Here is a 26702-nt window from a genome sequence, read left to right as displayed (position 1 = left end):
ACAAAAACAAGTTAGAATTCTCCTGATAGAGGAGATGGAGAAAAAAATGAGGTATGTGAAACAGAAATATTTTGAATCGGCTAATAAATCAGGAAAAATTCTAGCTGCACAATTGAGGAAAGAAAAAGCTAAACGTACAATAACTGGTCTGAAAATAGAGGGTAAGCTAATTACAAAAGAGAAAAGGATTAGAGACACCTTTTTTGATTACTATAAAGATTTGTATAAGAAACCAAATGTGGAAGAACTTAAAATTGGTAAGTATTTGGAAAAGTTAAACTTGAAAGAAATTACTGAGGAACACAGAGAGAGATTAAATAAAGAAATCTCCGCACAGGAACTTACACAGGCCATTCAAAATAGTAAGAAAGGTAAATCTCCAGGGCCGGACGGATTTATAGGTGAATTTTATAAAATTTGTATAGAATATTTGAAAGAACCCATGTTAAAGGTGATGAACGAGGTAAGATTGGGTCAAATACCCCAAACATGGACCCAATCAAATATGATTTTGTTACCAAAAGAAGGGAAAGATTTAAGTGACCCAAAAAATTATAGACCCATTTCTTTATTAAATTCGGATTACAAATTGTTCGTTTCAATTTTGGCAAATAGATTAAAGATAGTATTATCGGATTGGATACACCCTGATCAAAACGGTTTTCTGCCAAATAGAAAGATTAAAGATAATATAAGAAATATAATTAATTTGGTCGAGATTCATGAAAAAAAGATTGAAAAAAAATTGGCTATGTTTTTCATTGATGCGGAGAAAGCCTTTGATAAAGTATATTGGAAGTTTATGTTTGGGGTATTAGACACTATAAATTTAGGGAAAGATTTTACGAATATGATTGGCACAATATACAATAAACAGGAAACAAGGATTATAGTAAATGAGGTTAAAACAAAAGCATGTCCAATTTATAATGGGGTTAGGCAGGAATGTCCCCTGTCACCACTCCTATTTTTATTGGTGTTAGAACCCTTACTGGTAAATATTCGAATGAATAAGTTAATTGAAGGGTTTAAAATTAAAGGGGAAGAATACAAATTACGAGCCTTTGCGGATGATGTGGTGTTGACAATCGCTAACCCAATAGAAAGTTGCGAACAAATTTTAAAAACCTTAAAGAAATTTGGAAAAGTAGCGGGCTACCGAACAAATATAGATAAAACAAAAATATTGACTATGAATCTATCTAAAGAGGAAAAGACTGAATTAGAACAAAAAACTGGGTTTAAAATAGAAAAAAGAGTTAAATATTTAGGATGTATATTATCTAATAAAAATTCGGACCTCTTTAGAAATAACTATGAGGCAACATGGGCGTTGATTAAAAAAGACTTACAAGAATGGGGGAAGCTAAATCTATCCTGGATGGGTAGAATGGCAACCATTAAGATGAAGGTCTTACCTAAAATGGTATATCTTTTCCAGTCATTACCAATAATTATGAATGATAAACCTTTTTTTGAAGTGGGAAAAAGATTTGAATAGCTTTATCTGGAATAATAAAAAGATTAGAATAAAGGCAAAAGTATTACAGGACTCACAAGATAAAGGAGGACTAGCCCTCCCCAACCTTAAATGGTATTACTATGCAAGTGTATTGAATTGGGTTATAGATTGGGCAAAGTTAGAAGACAAAAGAATTATAAATTTGGAGAAAATTGACTTAAAATTCGGGTTACATGGCTATGTATTATATGATAAAATTAAGATAGACAGGAACTTCAATGATCATATTGTTAGGAAATCATTGAATAGGATTTGGACTAAATTTAAAAAAAGATGGTGCCCTGCTTTACCATTGTGGACCTCTCCTAATGAGGCATTTCATGATAGATTGGAATTTAAAACAAAAGGGTGGATCACATACGATGAATTAACGAAAACTAAGGGCGGAAAGAGAATTATGAAAACACAAAATGAGTTAGAGATGGAGGGTTATAGATGCGATTGGTTTTCCTATAGGCAGTTAAAGGAAAGGTTTTTATTGGATATTAAAATGGAGGGTTTAAGAGCAGCGGAGATACAATTTGAGAAGATCATTACAGATCCAAGAAAACGAATCTCGAGATTATATAATTTGGTGAGGAGTGCAGAATTAGAGACGGAAATTATCAAGGATTATATGATTAAGTGGGCAAGAGACTTGAAGAGAACAATCAACCTAGAGAGTTGGGAGAATGTTTGGATAAGAAAAATGAAGATAACACCTAGTGTGGAAGTTAAGGAGAATGTATATAAGTCCTTGGTGAGGTGGTATTTAACACCTTATAAGTTGTCCAAAATGGGTAAACAGAATAACTTTTGTTGGAAATGTAAAGATCAAGTGGGAACATACCTCCACTGTTGGTGGAACTGTCCCAAAATAAATAAGTTTTGGAAGCAAATGCATAATGAAGTTAAGAAAATGGTAAATATTAAGGGGAAACCAGATCCCGTAATGTACCTTCTAAATATGACGGTGGATCCTAAAGAAGAAAAAGGGAAGGAAAAGGTGATTTTTTATATGATAGTGGCAGCAAGATCAATGATTGCCAGATCATGGAAAGTAGAAGACATCCCGAGCTTGGAAGACTGGAAACTAAAAGTTATGGACCTCTATGAAATGGATAAACTAACAACTCTGTTGGGAAAAAATACCTTAGATGAGTTTCAGAAAGATTGGCTCCCCTGGGTAAACTACTTACAGAATGAAGGGTATGAATGGAGAGTATAAGAGAGTGGGCATAGGAAGAAGAGGAAGAGTAAATCTGGCTAAATTTTTAGAAGAAGGGAGAATTGGCGAAGGGTTTTGATTTATTTCCATTCCAACCAAAATTAAAGGTAAAAGCATCCTAGGTAGGAATATATAGAAAGGGATTATTACTAAGAGTTAGTTTTAAGCAACTTATGGAACAAACTGTACGGTAGAATATGTAGTCTGAAAGAAGTCCAAGGGGGGCGGGGGGGGGGGGGGGGATAACGGAAGTGTTTGTAATTTTTAAAAATTTGTTTAATAATAAAATTAAAAAAAAATCCAAGTCCCTCTTTTAAATGAAGATATATTTACTGCAGCTTTCTGTGCTATATCCAAAACTATTCTGGAGGATTCACAGGAGCAGTTTTGGGTGAATACAGGGAGATGGATTGGAAGGGTCAGTTCTACACAAGTGGAAGAACTTTCCACAAGTATAGCACAACTGTTGGATACAACCCAGGATTTGCAGCTTCTTGCCACAGACCATTGGGCTAAGAATAGAACTGTTTTTTTGCCCACTTTTACCAAATCAATAGGTTTTCGACTTCCAGTTTTGGCTTGTGCTTTCCAAAAATCTGATAATGGGATAAAGCTGGTGACTCTTATAAGGAAAAATCAAGAAAAATATTGACTGTTTTTATTTTATTTTTTTACATTACAGCTAGAGTTTGGAGGCCAGTTCTTTTTTTTTCTTTTTTTTCAAAAATAAATTTTCAAAGATACCATATGGTATTTTGATATATGTTTTAATGAAGTCTTAACTCAAATGGAAGAAATCTAAAAGGTTTGAAGAATCTATTTCATGGCTTGTTTTAAGAGGTTTGTATATTATTGAGTAACAGAATTATGCCATATGAGTTTTTGGATGAGCCAACTGATCTGTTCTGTAAGATGTTTTAGAAATAAACAATTTTATTGTCCTCTTCAATATATATAAAGGTTATATTCCCTGACTGAAGCATCAAAGAGGGAGGGCAATTTTTTGAGTTCTGTTGAACCATTACTTATGATATTCTTCTGTTTCTCTTATCCTCCCCCTCCTTCTTATAGATTCACATCGGGAATTCCTTCACAGGCCTGCGTCTGGATATGTGCCAGAGGAGATCTGGAAGAAAGCTGGTAAGAATTGTTTAAAAACATGAGTATAGCAGTTTGGCAGCTGTGTGCATTTGTTAATGTTATGATTTAAGGAATAAAAAAGCCCAGCCTGTTACTAATAAACCAGAGTTTCAATTAATAATTTTAAGCAGGAACAGATCAGAACACAAAATCATTTTAATTATAGGGAGCATCTATGTCTGAAGATAAAGGGATGTCAATATGTTATTTTTAAAAAATAGAAAGAAACCCCGATAATAAACAGATCATTTTCAGGATATATCACATTTCCTTTTGGAAAGGTTATTGTTCCATGTGAGCATTTGTATAAATGATTGTTCTGTTGGCTCACTTTAAAAAGTAAAACAAAAGTCTTAATTTAAAAAGCAGTATCTACAGAGAAAGTTGTATTAGTTTGAAAACCTACATCATTTGCACTGATATATTTTCATGCTCCCGGTGGAAGCCTGTTTCACAAACCAGGGCTTGATTTTAAGCCTCTGCTACATGAGTGGGCCTCAGACCAGACAAAATAGGAACTTGGGAAAGTAACTTTTTGGATTACAATTCTCAGAATCCCCAGCAAGCATGGTCAGCAGCCATTATCCAAACCTGGAACAAAATCTGAGTTCGAGAAGGATTCTAAACTGCCCTACTCATTGCCCAACCATCTCCATCTCCCAGAACCCTCCTTGCCATTCCAAAATCCACTATTCTCTTTGATTACCAGCAAAAGTGAACGACAGTGGCAGGAGCAGTAGAGAGAAAGCAGGGTGTTTATTTTTCTTCCTTTACCCCCAATCCTTTTGTATCTCATCTCAAGACTTAAAGAGCAGTGACCCTTGGGAAGTATAGCTGACAAAACCCCGAAGCAACCCTGTAATCTTGATGTGCTGCAGAAGTGATGAAAAGGGTGAGGGAAATCTTGCCCCTGTTACCCACATATCATTGCTGTGACTGCCGTCATCTTCACAGGTGTTGAACAGAAGGTTGCTTTGTGGGACTGGCAAGGGAGGATACCGTTAGAAAATTGATTGTTTTGGAAAATGAACTTCTGATTTAAGGAGGAAAGAATCAGTTCCTGCCTAGGAAGAAACTGGAGGAATTTTCCTATCCTTAACTGCAAAATTTCTGTTTGGTCATTTATTCTTGAAGCATTGGACTTAATGGTCAAGCATATTTTTGACTCCCGACAATATGCTGGCACAGAAGCTATCAAAAATGCTGTGCAAGATATAAACAGGGTGTTCATGGGATTTGGGTTCCTGCATGAATCTCACTCAGGAGCCGTGGGAAGTTAATAGGTAATTTCAAATACTGATCAAAACTGCAACAATTAGTATTAGCATTAGTATTGCTATCATTATTGTTTCTTAATGCTCCGTAACTGCTATTCAAGTATGATCAGATTTAGAGTCTGACAGTGACTACTAATAGTTTTTTTAGAAATCAGCTTCTTATAAAATGTAATAAATTAAGAGATTTGTTAACAAAGATACATTTATTGCTAACTATGGTTCCTAACATAGAAAAGGCTTGTATTTAAATTGGAGACTTTTTCCCCCATAAAGATCGTAATAAAATTTGCATCTGTGGGTTTGTCTTCATATATTTCTTTTCAAGGGAGCAGAGAATGTTCGCAGTTGGTAATAAATATTCAAGCATCTTGCAAATGTCCTACCAGTTCTCTTTGCTGATCTCTGTGTGCCGGTGGGACTAGAATAGGAATGCATAATTTAAATATAAATTGCCTTATTTGCATATACAATTAGTCAAGCTGCAGCTTTGATCGTAAGCAAAAATTATTGTCCTGTTGCCACTTAGATAGAATTGTAATTCACCTTGAATATTCAAAGTAAATAAGTCCCAGTCTTGCATAGCTGCAGTCTGATTTCCCTCTCCCTCAAACATTTATGGGAGGGTAATGCGAGGGCATATTTTTAACTCTCGTAAAAATTAAAGCATACTGGTATTTTGTTTTTTTGTTTTTTCATGTAAAACATTATTGTTTCCTCTCCAGATTTTTAGACTAGGCACATCTATCTGGACAACAGATATCCTTTAATAAATGTATTTTATTGCCAGCATTTTCCTTAACATGTCTAAAATATGTTTCAGCTTTTTAATAAAAATAGAGAGGTTAGTTCTTGCTATTTAAATAGGAATTTTGACAATAAAGTCAAGCTTATTTAAAAACAATCCAGTTTTGTGGTTTCATGTGGTGCTCTTCTAATAAAACATATGCCATCAAATATCAAGACTATGGCTACAATTTGCAGAACCACAACATGTACAAAAGGCTTTAGGCTTGGGTTTTCTGAAAATATACACATACAGAGTTCAAAATGCTTTTGAGTTTGAAACAACTTTCAAATATGATATGACATTTGATCTGATGTATAAAGAGACAACCCACACTGACACTCGGTTCAAGCAAACATTTGATTCTACTCTCCCTGGTTAACTAATAGAACAATCCTGGTGCATATCTCTCCAGGCATAAGTCCTGTTGGGTTCATTGAAGCTTAATCTCTAACAAACAGTTGTAGGCATGTATCCTGATAGGTGGACATGCAACACCTTTAGATAAAGGGCATCGTAGAATACATTGATACTGTGGAATGCCACTATAACCATATTTGTAACTCTAATATTTTTATTCTATGGTAAAACATTTTTATTAGGAATCTTATGTTTTTAATTAAACAGAACATTTAATTAAGGTGCTTCTTAAGCGGGTAAAACAATTAAGTGCAAAACACTTGAATGAAACATGTCATAATTAGTTTTAATAGAGTGTTAATTGGTACTAGGTTTGCCAAGTTAATAATTACTGCTTATTAAATTTTCAATTAATCATTGTCATTTTGCTTTGAATAAAGATGAAAATTAGATACACTAAATCAGGGGGAGGATAGTTTCCTTGTTAATTAGAGTAGTTGGATTTTAAAAAAAAACCACTTGTTTTAGTTGTCACTTGAACACATGAAATTTTCCATTCCTCTTCCATCAAATAACCAACTAGCTCATTGATGACAAGTCATGTTATCTAGTGTGAAAAAGCAGGATGTGTTACATTAACTTCTGTTTGATCATTTAGATCTAAGGCAAACATCCTCACATTATTCTAAGGCCCTGATCCAGCTATGCATTTGAATGCATGCTTATCTAGAATGTTATATTTGTCTATAGTTCAACATAATCTCATAACTGCCAGCATAAAAGTACCATAAAAGTATAACAGAATGTAATTTGCAAGAATATTTTCTTCAGAAGATCGATGTGTTTCTGCATATTTAAAACGGACCTTCTCCAAAACAAAATGGTAGCCAGATAGAATAAAAGTAGGTACCCATGGTAGTTTTTGTTCAAGATTCAGATTATATAATTGCCCCTGTTCGTTATGGGACATTTATTTATTTAAATTTACTTGTTTTAAATATCTACATTCTCCCCTTAACCATGGAATCATTGTGGAAATAAGAACAGAAGAACACTAAGTCATACCATTGTGTCATCTAGGTTAGTATTAGTAGCTCTGACTGGCAACAGTTCTCTTTCCTAACCTGGCCTGTAGCTCCCTGATGTACCAACTATTACCTAAGCCCAACCTTGATTAGCTTCTAAAATAAGATAAATTCATGCATATTCAGGGTAATGTAGTAGATAAATACATTCGTATTTTCATGTTCCTTCCTCCGAATGTGCACACCTTAATGTGCCTGGATTTTGTATGTACTTTTTCAAATATGCATTTTAATTGTAAGTGATTTCTTCCATATAGTGCATCTTTATGCTCATTCTCTGTGTGTGTGTGTGGTTTTTTTTTTTTTTAAGATTTAAAAATTTCACAGTACAAATTTGAGACATTCGGGTACACTATAACTATGTTTATATGTTTTGGAAGAGCGAATTAGGTCAGCATGCATTAAGAAGCAACCCCAAATGAATGTCACCCATCCCTGCCTCTGACAGGTGGGGACAATAGGATGGTATCTCCAATAATGACCTTAGAAAGGAAGAGATTCTGATGGAAGAAGATGTTTTCCTCATGCAGATACCCAGGAGAGCCAAAATAGTGTAGTTGTTTGAGTCTCAGCTTATGACTCTGGAAACCGGGGCTCAAACCACTATTCAGCCATGGAAACTCATTGGGTGACCATTGGGCAAGTCACGCTCTGTCAGCTTCAGAGGGAAGGAAAGGCAAAACCCCTCTGACTACATCTTGCCAAGAAAACCCTGTGATAATTTTGTCTTAGGGTTGCCAAGTCAGAAACAACACAACAAGATATCCAGTCACGAAGAGTTCCAAAGAAAAACACCAGAATTTATTTGCTCTCATCTCTGAAGACCAGTTGGTTTTCACTCTACTAGTAGAAGTCTTCCATTTTGTAAATGGAATGAAAAAGCTGCTGAGAAAAAGGAAAGTTTGTACCCTGGCTCTTGTTAATTCTGGCACAGTGAGAATTTACTACAGAGTTTACTACATTATGGAGTGCATTCATATACTACATAATGTTAAAAAATTACAGTAATTCAAAAACAAAGAATTATCTCTTCCCACAAGGAGCAGCACCAAAAGAGGATTTAGGGGGAAGTCAGCCTCCACTATAATGCTGCAGCTTATGCTCAGAAACACCACCACAAATGGTTGAACCACATGACCCCTCTTTGACTCTTTAGAATGTGTCCAAACAAGTTATGACCAACCTGTTGAGCTGGAAATATACAAATAATAAACCAAGCCTCATGTTTTTGTGTATACTAACTGGTACCTTAGGTGACTCCTCAGATGATGGACATTTGTCCAAATGAATAATATTATTATATTATTCAGTGATTTTCAGAATATAACTACTTTGTATATATGACAATTGATCTATGAACATTATTGAGCTGGAAGGAATGTCTTATCTTGTTTGCAGAGGAAGCAGTCAATGAAGTGAAACGTCAAGCAATGACTGAGTTGCAGAAGGCAGTGTCAGAGGCAGAACGGAAAGCCCATGATATGATTACTACAGAGAGAGCTAAAATGGAGCGCACAGTAGCAGAGGCCAAGCGGCAGGCTGCAGAGGATGCACTAGCTGTGATCAATCAGCAAGAGGATTCTAGTGAGGTAAGCCATTCCTGTGTAAAAGAACTCAATTTCAAACTCTCTCCTGCTTTAAAACCCTACGTGAAGTCTGTAAAAATGTTTGAGTTTTCCTTGCAATGTCTGTTTCCTTCCTCTCAAGTTTATTTTCATACGTGAAAATATATATTTTTGTTAGTTTGTTTGTTTTGTGAAAGGCAAGCCATTGATTTTTAAAGAAAAGCAAGAACAGAGCAAACCAGTGAGAAAAGGAGTTGACAAAAGTCAGGTTAGCTTAATAGATTAGATCAGGTTTACTAAATTAGACTGGGAGCAAGTCTTCAGTGCTGATATTTGGCATCCAGCTCCGACGCCTATAATCACACTAACAGAAAATCACCTATGAATCGTTAATGCAAAAATGTGAGCAAAACCTGGCCATCTACATTCAGAATTCGCTGGATCTTTTAAAGTTTAGAAATCTCAGTAAAATCACATGCTTTTTCACATAATTTTCAAAACTAAGTCCCATGGCTGGTTTTGCATCAAAAACTTTAGCAAAGTCTCCCACATTTGCAAAATATGTGGATATGAAATTAAAAACATAGCTTTGAGAGTTTACTTAAAGCTGTCCCATCTCCGTCACTACTTCCATGCAAGGTTTTGCAAGTGGGATGTTATTCATAATTTGCTCCAGTCATTCTAGAATGAGGAAGGGGGAACTATTATGTTGTTAAATTTATACATAAATTGGCTAATGGTATAATTCCAAATATATGTATCTGGAACCAAGTCCCACTAACTTTAGAACTTATTTCCAAGTAAGGCTAGAGTTGTTTTCTTAAATCCATTAACAAAAACAGGTACCTCTGATAAATGATGGGCTTCTCTGCCAAGTAAATATGTTCAATATTTGAATTCAACTCCATAAAACTGGCTTGGCTTTCTCATTTTAAAGCAGAAGTGTTTGCTATCAATGGCCCTAAACAGACCAGCAATTTGTGTCAGCATGTGGGCAGAGTTAGGGCACAGCGTCTGCATGCTGGATGCCCTAACCCACCCCCAGGGAGCCGTCCACACAGTGCATGCCGTCATGATGCAGCACTGAAGGCATGTCATAAATTAAGCTTACTTGCTAATTAGCTTACTTGCTGTTCACTGCTATGATCTTTGGAATAGCGGTATATAAATAAAAAAATTATTATTATTATTATTATTATTATTATTATTATTATTATTATCAAGCCACGCCACCCTTGCTTTTTGCGGCTCTTTTTTGTGCTCACCAGAAGCTGAATCGGAACCACGGTGTGGGGTTGCCATGGCCCTGATCCAGCAAGTAAAGGAACGGCCTGTATAGCCCCTAAGTACTATTCTCTAGTACATCTGCTTTCGGCTTATGCCACAGTTGCAATACTATCCATTGTATTTTGTGGCAAGGGCTTTGTTGATTGAAAATGTGTGCCTTTGAACATGACTATACATTTGTTGATGTCTGGTTCCTTCTAAATCTTTGTTATCCCCATTTCCTGGAAGAAAAATAGAAGCTAGTGTTCTAATTTGAATAGGGATCACATTAAGTCTGTAAATTCAACTATTAATCAGGTGAATGTATATATCAGGGATGCAAACCTTTTAGGGACTGAGTGCCCAAACTAAAAGGTATTCCAACAGTGGGTGCTACCCAGTGCTGGGGGCAGGGACCTCTGGGGGAGGCAGAATATCTGGGGCAGACTTCTAAGGCAGGACATCTGCCCCCCCCCTCCAGAGACAGCTGAAGGCCCAGGACAGCTGGGAAGAGGAGGAACAGGCACGCGCCTGTTGCTCTTCTTCCCCGCTTTCCATGTGCCCTGAAAAAAATGGCTTTCTATGCCATATCTGGCACTTGTGCCATAGGTTCACCACCATAGGAATATAGTCTTAAATGCCTTATGTCAGATGTGGTCAACCTGCAACCCTCAACTGCTCTCCATGCAACCATGGAAGCTTCACGCAGTGTTATCTACTATCAACTGATCTCATAATAGCACCTGAAAAAGAGTACTCCCAGTTGCGGGTGGCTGAGGACGATGCAAAATTACTTTCTGCCCCACCCAGTGAACTTCATCAAGATCTTATGGATGGGCAAGTAGACTGAAGTCCACAAAAGCTCATGCTGCCAACTTCTTCCTGTCAGTTAGTCTCAAAGGTGCTACAAGATCTCTCTACATACTGATTCTACAGACTGACATGGCTATATCTTTGAATTTTGATCATGCAGCTCTCCAGATGTTGGTGAACTGCAATTCCCTCCTCAGCCCTGACTAGCATGGCCAGTGGGGAGGAATGTTCACCATTACAGTCCAACATCAGGAAAGAGCCAAATGATTCCTGACCCTAGTCTAATCTGAATCCCAATGCAGAGATCTTTCCTAGGTCTGGGAATTCACATACTTTTTATATGCAACATACATATGCTGCCATAAAGATGCAATTGTAAGTGTCAATAACCCAGATTCAGACTTTAATTGTGAGCCTACTGTGAGTTCACATATCTGAGTAAATCTGCATAGGATAGTACTGTAATTATTTAGTTCTCACACATGTTCACAACACATTTATTTGGACATACAGTTAAAGACATCTAATTTATCAAATATATATCTTTTAATTACTCCCCTCTCTTTTTGCACATGTACGCACATATACAGAACAGTGTTTAAATTCAGCTACAGAAAATACAACACAAATTTTCAGTGTCACATTTTTTGCAGTTGTCTGTTGATTTCACTATATCAGGAATAGGTTGTGGCATATCAGAAATATAAGTAACTAGAAAAAATGGAAAGGTAATAGCATGTTACAGGGACATGTTATTACATCCATGTCAAATGTATTTCATAATGAAATGTGTGTTTTTGAGCAAGAGGCCGATTTCCACTTTCAGCTTAAAACTGAGTTCTAGAAAAATAATATAAGCAAGCAAGTTGTGTTTCAAATAGTTATCAACTTATGGTAACAGCTTTTAACAGAAAATAAAATATTGCATATTATTGGTCAAAAAAATTGCATTACTTTTCTGAATAAGAGAAGAATCTGTGAATGTACAGTCAACAGAGGACTGCAGTCTTTGAAGGAGGGGGAAGTGTGAACAGAGTTGTGAGAATGTTTCCTTAATTAGAATTTATTATTTCACCTATGGGGATTATGTGTAAAGCAAGGGTACAGAGGCAGCATCTGGCAAAAGAAACATTGAATCAAAGAGCAAGAAAGAGTAAATTAGGGTTGAAAGTGGTAAATTTCAATTCAGACAAGAGCATGTCAGCGAAGGCTTTGAATTTCTGTGATGGAGGACAAAATGGCTCCATATATAACAAGAAGTCAGGAGTGAAGAGGGAGTGTTACGTTTCGTTGCCCAGTTCTGAAGTGTTTTGGATAAAATGAATTCTTGTGTCTTTCAGAGAAAAAAGAAATGTTAAAATCTGTGTGGAAAGGGAAGTCTTGATTAAACCTACGCCACTAAACAGATGCTAAGTATAACTGCTTTCAGTTTAACATTGTTGGCAAAAAAAATTTATAGTCTTTCTTGGTTGTTGTTGTTGTCATTTTTTTCTTTTGGCTATTTACATTTAACAAAGTATTTCTGGGAACATAGCTGTTCACTATTTTCATAAATATGAACATAACAGATTTATAAGGAGCAGTCTATAGTGTTGACACATTTTCCAAAATGTGCGTATTTTAAAGCCTGTACACACTTTTAATTGTTTGAAATGCTTCACTTAATGTATTCAGCAAGCTGGTAATGTCAAGAATGACTCAGGTTAAAAGATTCAAATTAGCTCTTTGCCCCATCAAGAAAGAACTGGCAAAAATCATAGGCAGATAAATCAGTGGCATGCTGCAATACATATCCATTATTTAAGGGAGAGTAAGATTTTAATTGGTCCCAGGCATCACCAGAGATGAAAGGCTATTGTGGAATCGCTGGATGCCCAGAGTTTCAACTTAATGTGTAGCAGATGAATAAGGAAGAGACAAAAGGAATTGATTTTCAACATCTGAAAGTTTTCTCAGGAAGAGAGTCTAGAAGAACTGTAAGGGTTTTTTGTTTTGTTTTTTAGTACTTAACTGCTCCACTGCAGAATTAAATGTGACATAAATTAAAATGTAACAGCATTTTGTAGCTTAGCTATATAGGTATTGTCTTTAATGGATGTTGCCTGCTATGATGATTAAACTACTAACTTCCCTGTATGGATATACAGTATACCAGTTTTTTGTTCTTTGTGTTGTTACAAAAATTAGAAGTTTCAGCATCTGCCTCCCAAGAATTTTATTACATTTAGGGATGCTTGAGGAATTTAGTCTCCCTAAATGCTGAAGTGAAATGGCTGGTCATCATGTCCTGCATTAATGTACAGATTGGACCTTAATAACCTTAATTATAACCTTAATTATCCACATCCATCAAAGGAAGTAGTTTTATTTAGCTAAAAAATAGTTACCCCTGATTGCTGGAATAGAAACAGAGAGCAAATGTTCAGTATTCATAAACTGAAGCAAAAGTTACCAGTCTCCATTAGAGTTTTCCACAGTATGCTGTGTATAGTTTTTTGTGGGTTTTTCAGGCTATGTGGCCATGTTCCAGAAAAGTTTCTTCCTGACGTTTCGCCAGCATCTGTGGCTGGCATCTTCAGAGTATGCTGTGTACTTTGTCCTTGCATCCCTGGCTGGAACAACAATAGGGACAGACACTCTACACTACTAACATTCAGTAATGGCTTCTACAATTTATTTATGGACTGAAATTTGGGGAATAATATGTTACAAGTAGTGTTGCTTGTTATAACACATTACTTTGGGGGGAGGGGTAATTAGAGCAGAACAGTGATTCTTCTGTTGGTAACATATCACAGCTCAGAAGGTCACAACCCAGTGGGGGGGGGGGATGTAACCTCCTTGGATGTAGAATGATCTCCCTATTCCAAGATGAGACTTGGGTTCCAGCAAGAGGAATGTAAAACCACCAAATTAGAATGGAATCAGATACTTCTGGGACATAATAGTAGGAGAGAGGACTGTTAGATTTTCATTGAATTTTGATATTCTTAGAAAGTATCCCGGAGATCTTCAGGGTTCAAAGTTGGATCTTGTGCAGGTAGGGTTGCCAGTTGACCCTTGTTTTAAGTGATATTGTTTATTTGAGGGCCAGAAAATCTGTTATAGGTCTGGCTTTAGTCCTTATTATAAGGAATGTCCCCTATTTGATGGTTGAAAAGCTCATCCTTTTATATAGACAATATAAGATGCCAAAAATCCTGTTATTTGGTGGTATGGCCCCTTCATACAGATATAAACTTTACAGAGAAACACATGGCTAAGTTAACTGCTGTCAATACTTTCATTTGCTATTTAGGTAAAATTCAGAGTTGTTAATAGCTGCTTCTTGATTGTCAAGCCCTGTACACATTGTGAATTTCAGCTGTCCAGAATTTTATTTATATATTTATTTATTTGTTATTTTATGTTTTTGGATTGGCGATTTTCCCTTAGAGCAGCGCTTATAACCTTGAAAAAAAAAGATAAAGGTTTCCCCTTTGATGTGATTGTCACCATGTTGGTTTGTTTTTAAGCCGCTGCATGCTTTGTGAGACCCACAGGGATCTTCACCTCTGGACCATTTGAGGTTCTCCACCTCTGCTCTAGTACAACTACTGTATGATGAACCCCTAAGACTTCCAAGATAGGAATGAAGGCACAGCTATCTTTGTTTCCTTTCATTGTCACTCTAGATTGGACCAGAACCTTGGAGTTCAGAACTCCTTCTAAAAATGTTTTCTCCTCTGCACCCTAACCATACATATTGGATATGTGGCTTGTGATACATGGTTGTGTGTTTTCATGACACACTTCATTTGCCTTCAATTTCTTTTATTCTTCCCATAGCTGGGTGTTTTATATTAGTTTTCCAGCCATGGGAAGTAGCACTGTACCACTCAACTTGAAAAATGAAACTTGTGTCTTCTTACTGAGACTCCTGTTAATAAAAATATTGGCTCTATTGTGCTGTGAAGAGATGTGGGAAAGTTTTTCTTACTTCAGAGAACAGTGTTTCATATATGCATCTGTTTTGTAAGTCAGGCCATTTTAGGGGCTGGAGCTGAGACCTCCTGTTTATGCCCTGTCTTGCCACGATTTTCCATTTTTATGCTGGAGCAAATTTATTTTATGGTGGCATAATTATTTTCCATGGTGGCAATCCTGCCCTGTTAGTTCAAGGTCTTTATGTCACAGTCCTTTTCTGCCCAACAGTTCTCTCCAACTACTGGAGAGAACTGTTATGGAAACCTCTATCCACTGATCTCATATGAGATTGATATCTTACTTTGCAATTAAATGCAAGGCTGCATTTAAAGTACCATTTAAACCACAAATTTGAATGCTTCCTCCTTCCCTAGTGTACATTGCTTAATCAGTAACTTTTTCTTTTGATCAAACCAGTTTGTCATTTTGTTTGAAAAGAAAGGTTTTGAATAAATCATCCAAACAAGATGGCTTACAGTTCCGGTGTGAATGACTCGTTCAGACCAATCTTTGGTGGCTCATATGTAAAACCAAGTATGCTTTGATCAAAGGAGGGCGTGGGTGATTAAGCTACAGATTTGATAAAGGGAATGGTTGAGTTGGTAGCTCATCTGAATGTGGCCTAAACTCAGGCCACTTTCATATTTCATTTGAATTTAAATTCAGATTAACTTGTCTGTGAACATTATCTTTGCTACTTCAGAAAGCACAAATTGGCCTACCTTCAATGTTGCTTTTAAAAAATGGGATGGCAGTCCAACATAAATTGAGAAATTGATCTATTGTACTAATTAGTTATTTAATTTCATTGGAAGACAAGAAGACAGAAGCATCACTCCCTAGAAATGGAATCTAGGCAAAGGATGATTTACTCATAAGAAGACTATTTTGGCTAAGAGCCAAACCAAGTGTGAACATGCTCCCTTCAGTGACTTGCTGTGCTTGGCTTGGCTTTATGACTGTTGTGCAAATGAATTTAAATAGTGTGGGTGAACAGCTTAGTGAACTTACTGCCAAGGTTACTGGAAAAGTAAAAACATCTGCCCTTTTGTACCAACATACAATGAAACTGAAGAATCTTACGCATACTGTGTTCTTCACTGCTTGTGTGGATTGCAGAGCTCTTCGTAGTTGGAGCAGATGCTCTTCTTTTCTTCTGACATCTGCTCAGATGAAAACACACAACTGCAGCTGGGCCAACAATATTATAGAGAGTTTTCAGCTTTGCTGTTTATCTGCTTGGCTGTACATTTTGAAAACAACATCTAGCAATAAGGAGATTCTGGAGATCACAGCCACAACTGTGATACTTAAATTATCAATGATACAGCATTGCTCTTTGGAGCATGGTTGCAATTCATGCAAGTAAATGCTAGGAATGTGATTTGAATCCCTGCCTGTCTTGATATTTTGTGGTGCTGAATTGGGGTTGATATCTGTTTTGGCAAGCTCCGTATTTTTATCATTGACATTGTAGGCAGGTTAATTTGCTCCACACCATTCTAGGAAATAGTTTTTATACCTTTTAATTTTTTGCGAATATGAATGATTGAGACTTTGGTTTGGTTTCGATTAGAATTTACAAGAAATTACGAGTTTATTCATAAATGTGGTAGAAACACCTGGAGATTTTTTTTAAAAAAAATAGTGTGCAAAAAGCAAAACTAACAGATTCTTAGTAAATGTACACATTGCTGGCTATTAGCAAAATAACTTAATTTGATAAATGTTAGCAAAACACATTTGTATTCAGATATTGTAAAGATCTGATGAATCAGAACAGTTTGACTTTTTCACATTTTTAGTGATTTTAAATTATACTTATTTTTAATATTTTATACATTGGCATGCTTGGAAATTTCCGTTTGAATCATGAAACAAAAATGCACACTTGTATGTCAGCCCCATTTTTCTGTTTCTTCATTCATTCATAAGATAGATTCCAAGTTTGCAGGATTGAGCTTTTACTAAGGTCTAAAGTACAGTTAAAATGTAGTGCCCTGACAGCACTGCTATAGTCACTTTGAACCATACACCCAAGAAGATATGCCTGAGGGAATTCTTAGGGCCTCACGCCTTGCATTCTGTGGGTTCAGAAAATAAACTGTGAGTCAAATGCCACAGCAAAACACAGAGTTCATCTTATTTATTTCAGTGGCTTTAACCCTGTCTACCTCTCTTTTGGGTTATGACCATCATTCTTCAATATGCAACAATATGCAATATGCTGTTGATTTCACTGCTGTGTTGTTCTTCATAGCCAATCCCTTTATTAATATATCACAGGGGTGGGAATCATGTGGCCCTGCTGGATCATAATTCCCAGCATTCCTCCACATTGCCCTTGCTGACTAAAACTGGTAGACGTTATAGCCCAGCAACATTTGGAGGGTTGGATGATTTCTACCTTCTGGTCTATGTAAGACCTAATAGATGATACTGTGATTTAATGCAGTGATCAATCTTGCTGAGCATTCTTTTTTTCCTCCAAAAAGAAGTGGACAGAAAGTTTGCCTGTTGTATACTCCATCAATCTTGTAATCAGGGGTTTACTCACTGTTGCTGGCAGTCTGTTTCATTAGCTTAGTTGACTGAACTCAATGGCAATTAGATGTCATCATTATTTATCTACTTGACATCCACAGTGAGGTAATGGATTACTTTGAGAGAGTATATTATCAAACTGGCTAGGCCATTATGATTGCTGTCATTCAAAATTTAAGTACAAAAGGATTCTTTTATGTAAGCAGAACTAAAGAATTGTTCACCTGCTCCAATGTCAGGATCACTTGAATATTTATTCTTCATTCCAAACTAATCATGGTGGGTAAGGCATTCAGTGGCTAGTAATAATAGTCATTCTGCTAGCTCCAAATTACTTACTAGTTGGAGATGAAAATGGAGAGAGGTCTAGTTTCCTCATGGGCTTCCCACGGTCATCTGCTTTGGTAACTGGGAAACAGAAGCCAGATAAGCTGTTATTCTGTTTTGTATTCTTAAACTGGTCAAGTTGTTGGGAAATCTATGATCAGATGTCTCATGACCAATTATTTTTGGAAGTTCAAATCAGCTGCGTGGTAGGGAGCTGATTTGGTAGAGTGGTACAAGCTGAGGGAGGATATTGAACAATTTTCCTCTGTGCCACTTTCTCAGCCTTTATGACATGTCCATGTGATTAAAAGTACACTCTGTGTGTGTACTTGTGTGTGTGCCTTCAAGTAGCCCATGAACTTCATAGGGGTTTCTTAGGCAAGGAATACTCAGAGGTGATTTCCTCAATTCCTTCCTCTGATATACAGATATACTGTATAGCCTACAGTACATGGTATTTGTATGTGGTCTCCTGTCCAAGTACTAACCAGGGCTAACCAAGCTTAGCTTGGTTAGTCAGGATAGTGTAACTCTACATGTACTGTCCTTTGTTAATTTGCTTCCAGTGCTTGGATGTTTTTATTATCTTAAGTACTGCTTTTTAGTAACTGTAAGTATCCTACATACTTTTTGTTCAGTGTAGTTGTTGCCATTGAATGCACTAGAGGTTGTTCTGTCTACAGACAAAATCTACTCTAATTATAGCTAAAAACTGTCAACAAATATGGGGTGGGGGTGGAAATGAACCACAGATCGGAAACGCTTGATATACATTCTAATTCCCAAGAAAGGGGACTCCATGGATTGAAGTAACCATATGATCATTGCATTAATTTTCCATGGAAGCAAAGTGGTGTTCAAAATTCTACAACAAAAACTTTTACTATAAATGGAGCAAGAAATGCAAGATGTCCAAGCTGAGTTCAGGAAAGAAAGAGACACTGGGGATCATATTGAAAACATATGTTGGATGATGGAGAACACTGAAGATTTTCAAATGAAAATCAGCATGTGTTTTACAGATAACAGCAAAGCCTTTGACTGTATAGATCACAAAAAGCTATGGCTCATTCTTAAAGAAATGGGTGTGCTACAACATTTGATTGTCCTGATGTGTAACGTGTACTTGTGAAAAGAGATTACTGTTAGGACAGAATACAGAGAAATGGAATGGTTTCTAATAAGCAAGGGGGGTCAGGCAAGTCTGTATTTTATTATCCTGTTAAACTTGTATGCCAAAAATATCATTCACAAATCAGGATTAGAGTCATAAGAAGGAGGAGTGAAAATTGGATGAAGTAACACCAACAATTTAAAATCTGCAGATGACAACATACTACCACTAGAAAATAGTAAAGACTTGGAACAGTTATTTTAAAAAGTTAAGGCAGAAAGTGCAAAGGGTATTTTATAATTGAATGTTTAAAAAACAATAATAATGACCACAGATTATTTAAATAAGTCTAAAGTAGACAATGAAGGCATAGTTGAAGATTTTCGTCCCTTGGCTCAGTCATTAATCAGAGTGGAGGCTGCAACCAAGTAATCAGAAGAAGACTAGAACTTGGAAGGGCAACTGTGAGGGACTTGACAAGATCATGAGGTGTAAAGATATATCACTGAATACTAAAGTTAGGATAGTGCATGCAATTACATTTCCCATTACTAAGTATAGGTGTGAAAGCTGGACAGTGAAGGAAGATGACAGGAAGAAAAATCAACTTAACTGAGATGTGGTGCTGGAGAAGAGTTCTTTGGATATCAATGGCTGCTAGAAAGACAAATAAATATCTTTCTAGCATCTATTGAGAGCAAATCAGGCCTGAACTTTCCCTAGAAGCAAAGATGACTAAACTGATAGCTTGGTAAGGTAGAGGGAAGTACAGTACAAAAAGAGGAATGCTGCATTACAGATGGACAGACTCAATCAAGGAAGCCGTGGCCTTGAGTCTGCAAGACCTCAGCAGGGTGGATGGTGATAGGGTGACTTGGAAGTTTCTCATTCAAAGTTTCACCATAAGACAAAGTCAACCTGAAGTCATTTAACAACAAACAAATTCAAAGTAGTTGCTATGTGTAATTTGTGCATTTCACTTTCCTCTCTGTTTTAACATTTTTATTACTTTTATGACTTTCACATTCAAGCAGGCACAGGCTGTAGGAAGTGTTTGGCTAAGAGCTTTTCCCATTGTTCACTATAGCACAGGGAAGTGCCCATATGCGTGTCGCACTTCATTCACTTTAGCCAGAAATTAGATATCATGTACATGGAGGATGCAGTACTGAAGATAATATTTAGCACCTGTGTGCTTGAACAGCAGAGCACATTCACTTTGCATGCACAAGACCTAAAAAAAGATATGCACGATGCTATGAAACACCAGCAGAAGAAAGCTATTGCCACCAAGTCCCCATTAGCCATATAGACTATTCAGATCTTTGGCCAGGTTTAACAGGCTCATATGTGTTTATAAGAGGAAATGGTTAACAAGTAAGCTCATGGGCTAATTCACCCATTCACACTCCTATCTCTTGCCAGTCCATGATGTACTCAGTGTATTTTTCCCTTCGACATGTCCAACAACTCAGCACACAGAATGTTCCTTGATCTACTGTGACCTCAGGGGAGTAGTATAGCATTAAACTGTGGTAGTTAAAGCAAAGGGGGGAGTGAATGGGACTGTATTCTTTTCTTGCTTGTCTGTTCTATATTGCAGGTCTCCACATCAGCCAGCTAGATTATAGCAACAATACATTTTCACCAAAGCCCTAGAATCAATTGAATAATCACTATAATATTGTAGGTTTTGCAATTGTATAAGAAGCCCTTGGCACACATCATATTATAGGCTATAATAGAAATCTAATGCAGCAGTGCAAAAGAACCATGTGATAAAACAAACTTGGCATTCAAGTGCATACTGAAAAACTTTTCTCTAGTTCTTTCAAGCACAATAAATAATAATAATAATAATAATAATACTAATAGGTTTTATTTATATACCGCCCAATCACTGGGAATCCGAGCGGTTTACAATAGAGGGGATAACAGACAGTTCCCTGCCCACAGGCTTACAATCTAAAAGACACGACACAAAGGAGAAGGGAATGTGAGGGGGGGGGAATCAGGTCCAGCATTCTTCTCTCCCTCTGAGGCCTGGACCAAGGCAGATGGACCGGAGGGAGGGCTCTTCATCTTCAGGCTAGCCCCTGATGGTACTGGGCCAGCCTTCTTTCTCCCTCAGAGGCCGAAGATGACAGTTAGGGAGGGGAGCCTCCTTCTTCAGGCTAGCATCACCTTTAAACAAAGAATTGCATGCCTGCTTTTATCTCCCAAAACAGTCTAAAACTACAGGAATTGTGCAGCTGGGGAGGCTTGTTTAAGCTAACTTAGTCGTATCCTGAATACATCGGTTTTGTCATTACCTTCTCGTCAGCTAGTTGCACTGTTTGTCAGCTTGTGGGCCAAAATGAATTGGATTTGAAAACTTTACATAAACACTCAAGGGGTAATCCGTTGTTAATCCAAATAAAGGTAGACCCTTTGAATCAACAGGTCTTGGAAAAAATTGGTTAATCTAGTCTATTTAGGTCTAAAAATTGGATTTAGGCATAAAAATCAAACCTGCTATCAATGAAACCTGCCATCTTTTTTTAAAAAAAAATAAGCATTTTTTTAACAAAAAGCATCCAAAGCAACTTAAAACATTCCAGAATGAAAATGATAAAATAATGTTGATTCCTAACATGATAATGAACAAAAAATTAAGAAAACAAAAGAATTAAGAAGGCAACAGTTAGTAAAGTTCATTCATCCACTGAACGTTTGCTGCCATAAAAGTCTTTACCTGGTGCCTCCATCATGAGGATGTTATACCAAATTAAAGAAACTAGCATTAAAAATATTTGCTCTCTCTCCACTCTTTGAGGGAGAGAAACATCTCAAAAAGAGTCTTAGAAAACAGACCTAACTGATTTCACAGATTTATATGGTAGTTTTTTTGTGGGTTTTTCAGGCTATGTGCCATGTTCTAGAGATTTTCTTCCTGACGTTTCGCCAGCATCTGTGGCTGGCATCTTTCTCTGAAGATGCCAGCCACAGATGCTGGCAAAACGTCAGGAAGAAAATCTTCTAGAACATGGCCACATAGCCCGAAAAACCCACAAAAAATCATGGATGCCAGCCATGAAAGCCTTCGACTTCACATTATATGAGATACTTTATCAAGTGTTCTCATGCTTACTTCTACCACTCACTTGCCTCAGGAATGAGGTATTTATAGGGTCAGGTGTCTGCTTCATCTTATCTCAAGTCTGCCATACAAAATGGCTGCCTTGTCAAAGTTGTTAGAAAACATATCCTCATGAGAATAAAGTTACTCAGTATGCCATTTGTGTTCATTGGTCATTACCATTGTATGCTGCATGGTACATATTAACTCAAGTCCATCATACAAAATGGCTGCCTTGCAAAAGGCTTGGTTGGTTATAAAACATGACTAGTACTTGCTCTGTATTTTATTTCAGTGAGGCTCATGTAAAGTTCTTGTATGATCCCATTGAAATGAATGGAGGCTTCACAGTTGCATAGTTTGGTATTCTGCAACCCAAGCATTTGCCATGAACTCAATACTGAACTCAGCACAGTCTTGTTGTTTCTGCATTTACGGTTTGGAGGAGGGATTGTGATTATCTTTTCAAACTAAAACACTGTGTAATGTTATGATGAGCCCTCTTCACTCTTTCAAGATGTAATGTAAGCAGAATGAACCTGAAACTGTACAGTGAATCAAAACCAGCTGATGATAGACAAGGAGCCTGTATTCCCAATAATTTGACCATTAAAATAAACCATCTGTTTCTTTGTGTTAGTAATTCCACCTTTTAAGAAGAGTTTTTAAAAGATGGGAGTAATTTTTGCAAATCCTCCACCCTTGCCACACAAAAAAAGGCCCAGTTCATGCATTTGTAATTACCTGGTTTAGTCTGCACGCTTCATCAGTATGAGTTGAGTTAGAAATGCTGCATACATCTGATTTCAATCTAACAGGGAGGGAGAGGGAGAGAGAGCAATGAATATTGGACACTTAACTATTCTCGCATCTGCCAAAACATTCCTGTGCCAAAAAGGAGAGAGTAAATCTAACACTGGGACTGTTTTCTAAAGAAGCCACTTGACTCCGATTAAATGTTTAATTTCCTTAAAACAGTGTTTTGGATTTAAGTCTTTGTTCTTTCCTGGTAATTGGGATTTCTGTTGTAGTTTAGGAATCTCACTTATCGGCTGGCTTGGCTCCAGCCATCCAGCTGGCATTGCAAAGCTGGAGGGAAGTAAGCAGCAGGCATCCTTTCTGGTGGCTTCCCACTTGGCAGGGAGCGAAAGGGAGCAGAACTGGAGGATGCCGTCAGCTGGCTGTATTCTTAACAAGGAATGTGTTATTTCAAATGAAATGTAAGTGGGGAGTGAAAGTTTGCATTTTAAAAAGAATCCTTTTTTTAAATAGAATCAGGGGCCTGGCTGGCATGTCCTGCAGTACAGGGATATGGCAGGGGGTGTGTGTGATGTTAGTCCCCATTTTTTTCTGCTACAGACTTACCAATTGGACATGCTGAACTTATACACAAAACTGAATACACATGCATGGGGAAATCTTTCCTGAATTTTGCAATCAAGTAACATATTGAGGAAGAGTTCACACAAAAATGCACATGAAAAGGGAAAGTGTGCACTTGAACACATCTCAGGGGAAAATGCTTTGAAAAGGTGCATACACTAGAAAACATATATTAGGGGAAATTTGTGGAGGAAAATACATACATTTTTAGTGTGAACTTTTGTCCATGATTTTTGCCACATTTCTTTTGCCAAAAAATGAAATAAACCCAATTTGTAGATTCACTCAGCCTTACTGTAGTAGAAATCCACCAGCTTCCTATCTTATCATTCTAAGTCAGAGAAAACTAAGTTCCTTCTGCAGTTTTTCCAAGGAGTAGCTTTCCCCACTTAAGTCTATGTTAAGGCAGTGGAACTCATAGAAATATAGAATCATAGTGCTGGAAGAGATTGCAAGGTCCATTGAGTCCAACCACCTGCCATGCAAGAATACACAAAGTACTCCTGACAGATGGCCATCCAGCCTCTGTTTTAAAACTTCAGAAGAAGGAGACTCTACCACATTCCAAGGCAGAATATTCTACGGTTGAACAACTCTGCATATATTCCTCATAATATACTGATTAGAAAGCCACTGGGTTTTTTAAAAAATAGTTTGTTACTACTTTTACTTATCACTCTTTTGTTTAATTTTATCTTAAACTTGAAATTTCAATTATTACATTTTTGATGTTAAATTAGAAAATCTTCTAAATCACCTAGCAAGAGTAGTGTGACCGAAAGGTAATATTCTTCTCTTGATGTCTTTCTGATGTCTAAAACAGAACAAGCACTAGCAAAGAGCAACTATGGCCCCATACAGACAGGCCAAAATAAAGCTGCTTTGGGTCACTTTGAGGTGTGCTGTTTAAATGACACATACATCTTAAGAGGCCAGAAGCTCCACCAAAGATGCACTCCAGTCCTTAGGACTGGAGCGTGGCTTTGGCATGGCTTCCAGCCTCTTAGGACACATGCATCATTTAAACAACAACAAAGTGACCCGAAGCAGCTTTAGTTTGGCCTGTCTGTACGGGGCCTGTGTCTACTTTCTTTGGCTTTCTTTAGGGCTGTTGCACTTACTGCAGGGTGGGGAAACCTGTGTTTTTTAAAGTAACTATAAAGGCTAACTTGTTTAGTTACCTTTGAGAAATGAGGAAATTAAGAAATTAATAAAATCTTAAAGTACTGATGTGCATATACCTACAGAAGAACATAGCATTACTGTTGTGAAGAACTGACAAATATGTCGCATAGTGAGATTTGTGGGTCTTTTATGCTAGTGAGGATTTCTGCATTCATCCACAAAGTTACTTGTGACATGTCTTCTACAATAATATGGCTTGGTTAAAAGTACAGTAAAATCTGTGAGATTAAATTGTTACTAGTTATTTCTTAGAAATCTTACAGCTGCTCACAAGACCTATTGTGAATATAAAGGATTTCATTTGTTTACAGATTTCCTCAGTGCCTTGGATGCAGTATACTTTAAAACCTCTTTAGTGAACCTTCCTAGTAGATATTACTTATTTTGAATTCTTCCTCCTTCAGAGGATCTAACAAAAGCAACCCAGAGCAGGACCTATTAAACACTAGTATTTTTGCTATTATCTTCCTCTAAAGCTGACAGTGTGATTGGCTCAGGATCACCTAGTGGGTTTCCATGGCTGTGTTTCAGACCCTGGTCTTCCAGAGTCTTAATTCAATACTTAAACCGCTACACCACAAAGAAGTATATTGTAACTTAAAGTGACATTGAAATTCCAGCCGTATTTTTAATCTCTCTTCTCTCTTTTTTCTCTCTCGATACTTTCTCTGCAGAGTTGCTGGAACTGTGGCCGTAAAGCTAGTGAAACCTGCAGTGGTTGCAATACAGCACGATACTGTGGCTCATTTTGTCAGCATAAGGACTGGGAGAAACATCACCACATCTGTGGACAAACACTTCAGGCCCAGCAGCAAGGGGAAACACCAGCAGTCAGTTCCTCCGCAACACCCAACAGTGGAGCCGGGAGCCCCATTGACACACCACCAGCAGCTACTCCTAGGTCGAACACCCCTGGAACTCCATCCACCATAGAAACAACTCCTCGCTAAGACTGAACACAGAACTACTTCAGCCAAAAGCAAGCAAAATACAAAACAAAACAAAAAATTCCTCTTCCTCAGATGCTCAGTTTTTTGTTTTTGTTTGTTTTTTTTGTTTTTACTAAACTGTCTGATTTCAATGCTACAAGAGAACTTGTACCATATCTTGAGGTAGACGTAAAATACAGAAGGCCAGTAACGGGTCACAGTGACTTCTTATGGATAACAAAGATGTCTTTTCTTTAGGAAACTGAGAAGAGCAGATAATTTAACACACACAAAACGATAGATTTGACCTCCTCCCTGTTATTTTCCAGTAGCTGGGATTTAAAACTAGATGACCTCATTAACAGATGCTTTACCAAACAGCAAACCAAGAGATTGCTAATTGCTGTTGAAAGCAAAAATGCTAATAATATAAAGTCACAATGTTCTTTATAACAATAATGGATTTTTTAATGCAAAAGAGAGAGAGAGAGAGAGAGAACAAGAGAGAAAGAAAAAAGGGGAAAAACCCTCAAGGGCATGGGCATTGGATAAAGCAGCAGACATTTAATAAGAAGATGAATAGCGTCCGTGGGTTACTGACTGAACTCTGAAGACCCGCATCAAAAACACACAGATGTGCAGCAGATTGGAAGGAGACACAGATGTTCAGGGTTTTTTTTTCTTGTTTCTGAATGAAATAATAATATCCAGGTCAACTGAATGAAAAATGGAAGATGATTTTCAGTGGGATGTAAGACTTAAAACAGCAGCAAAGGGGGAAAATTGCCATCATACAAACAGCTCCTCTTCTTTCTGTTTTTTTGTGTTTTGTGGGGGGTTCTCCCTTTTTAGTACAGAAATAAGGATACAGTCTGCGGTTAATTAGCATTTTGGCAGCTACAATGTCAACCAGCTGTCTCTTTTCCCTCCCCAAGCTTCAAAATTTTCTTCACTTTTTTACAAGGTTTCACAGAGTAAGACAATCGGGTCTATTCCGTCTCATTCATTTTTGTATTGACAATGATATGGTCACTCCAGCTCCAGAACCCTTCCAAATTCTTTCCATCCCATCCTGTCTGGGTTTTTAATTAAAAATATATATTTAAAACGGGGAAAA

General features: G+C 37.1%; 1 protein-coding gene across 3 annotated transcripts in view; it reads left to right on the top strand.

Moving 5' to 3' along the window:
- Positions 1-26702, top strand: part of RUNX1T1 (RUNX1 partner transcriptional co-repressor 1) — a 178757-nt gene that overhangs the window by 148824 nt on the left and 3231 nt on the right. For all 3 annotated transcript variants that reach the window (XM_042462741.1, XM_042462740.1, XM_042462742.1), the window contains 3 exons: positions 3801-3869; positions 8774-8964; positions 25331-26702. The exon at positions 25331-26702 is cut by the window's right edge and continues 3231 nt beyond it. In XM_042462741.1, coding sequence (XP_042318675.1) covers positions 3801-3869; positions 8774-8964; positions 25331-25606 — 536 coding nt within the window. In that variant the 3' untranslated portion in view covers positions 25607-26702. The remainder of the gene's footprint in view (positions 1-3800; positions 3870-8773; positions 8965-25330) is intronic.

The sequence above is a fragment of the Sceloporus undulatus genome, chromosome 4 (assembly GCF_019175285.1).
Source record: "Sceloporus undulatus isolate JIND9_A2432 ecotype Alabama chromosome 4, SceUnd_v1.1, whole genome shotgun sequence".
NCBI classification, from domain to species: Eukaryota; Metazoa; Chordata; class Lepidosauria; order Squamata; family Phrynosomatidae; genus Sceloporus; species Sceloporus undulatus.
The sequence above is the reverse complement of the archived record's forward strand: the minus strand, read 5'-3'. Positions and strand labels throughout refer to the sequence as shown.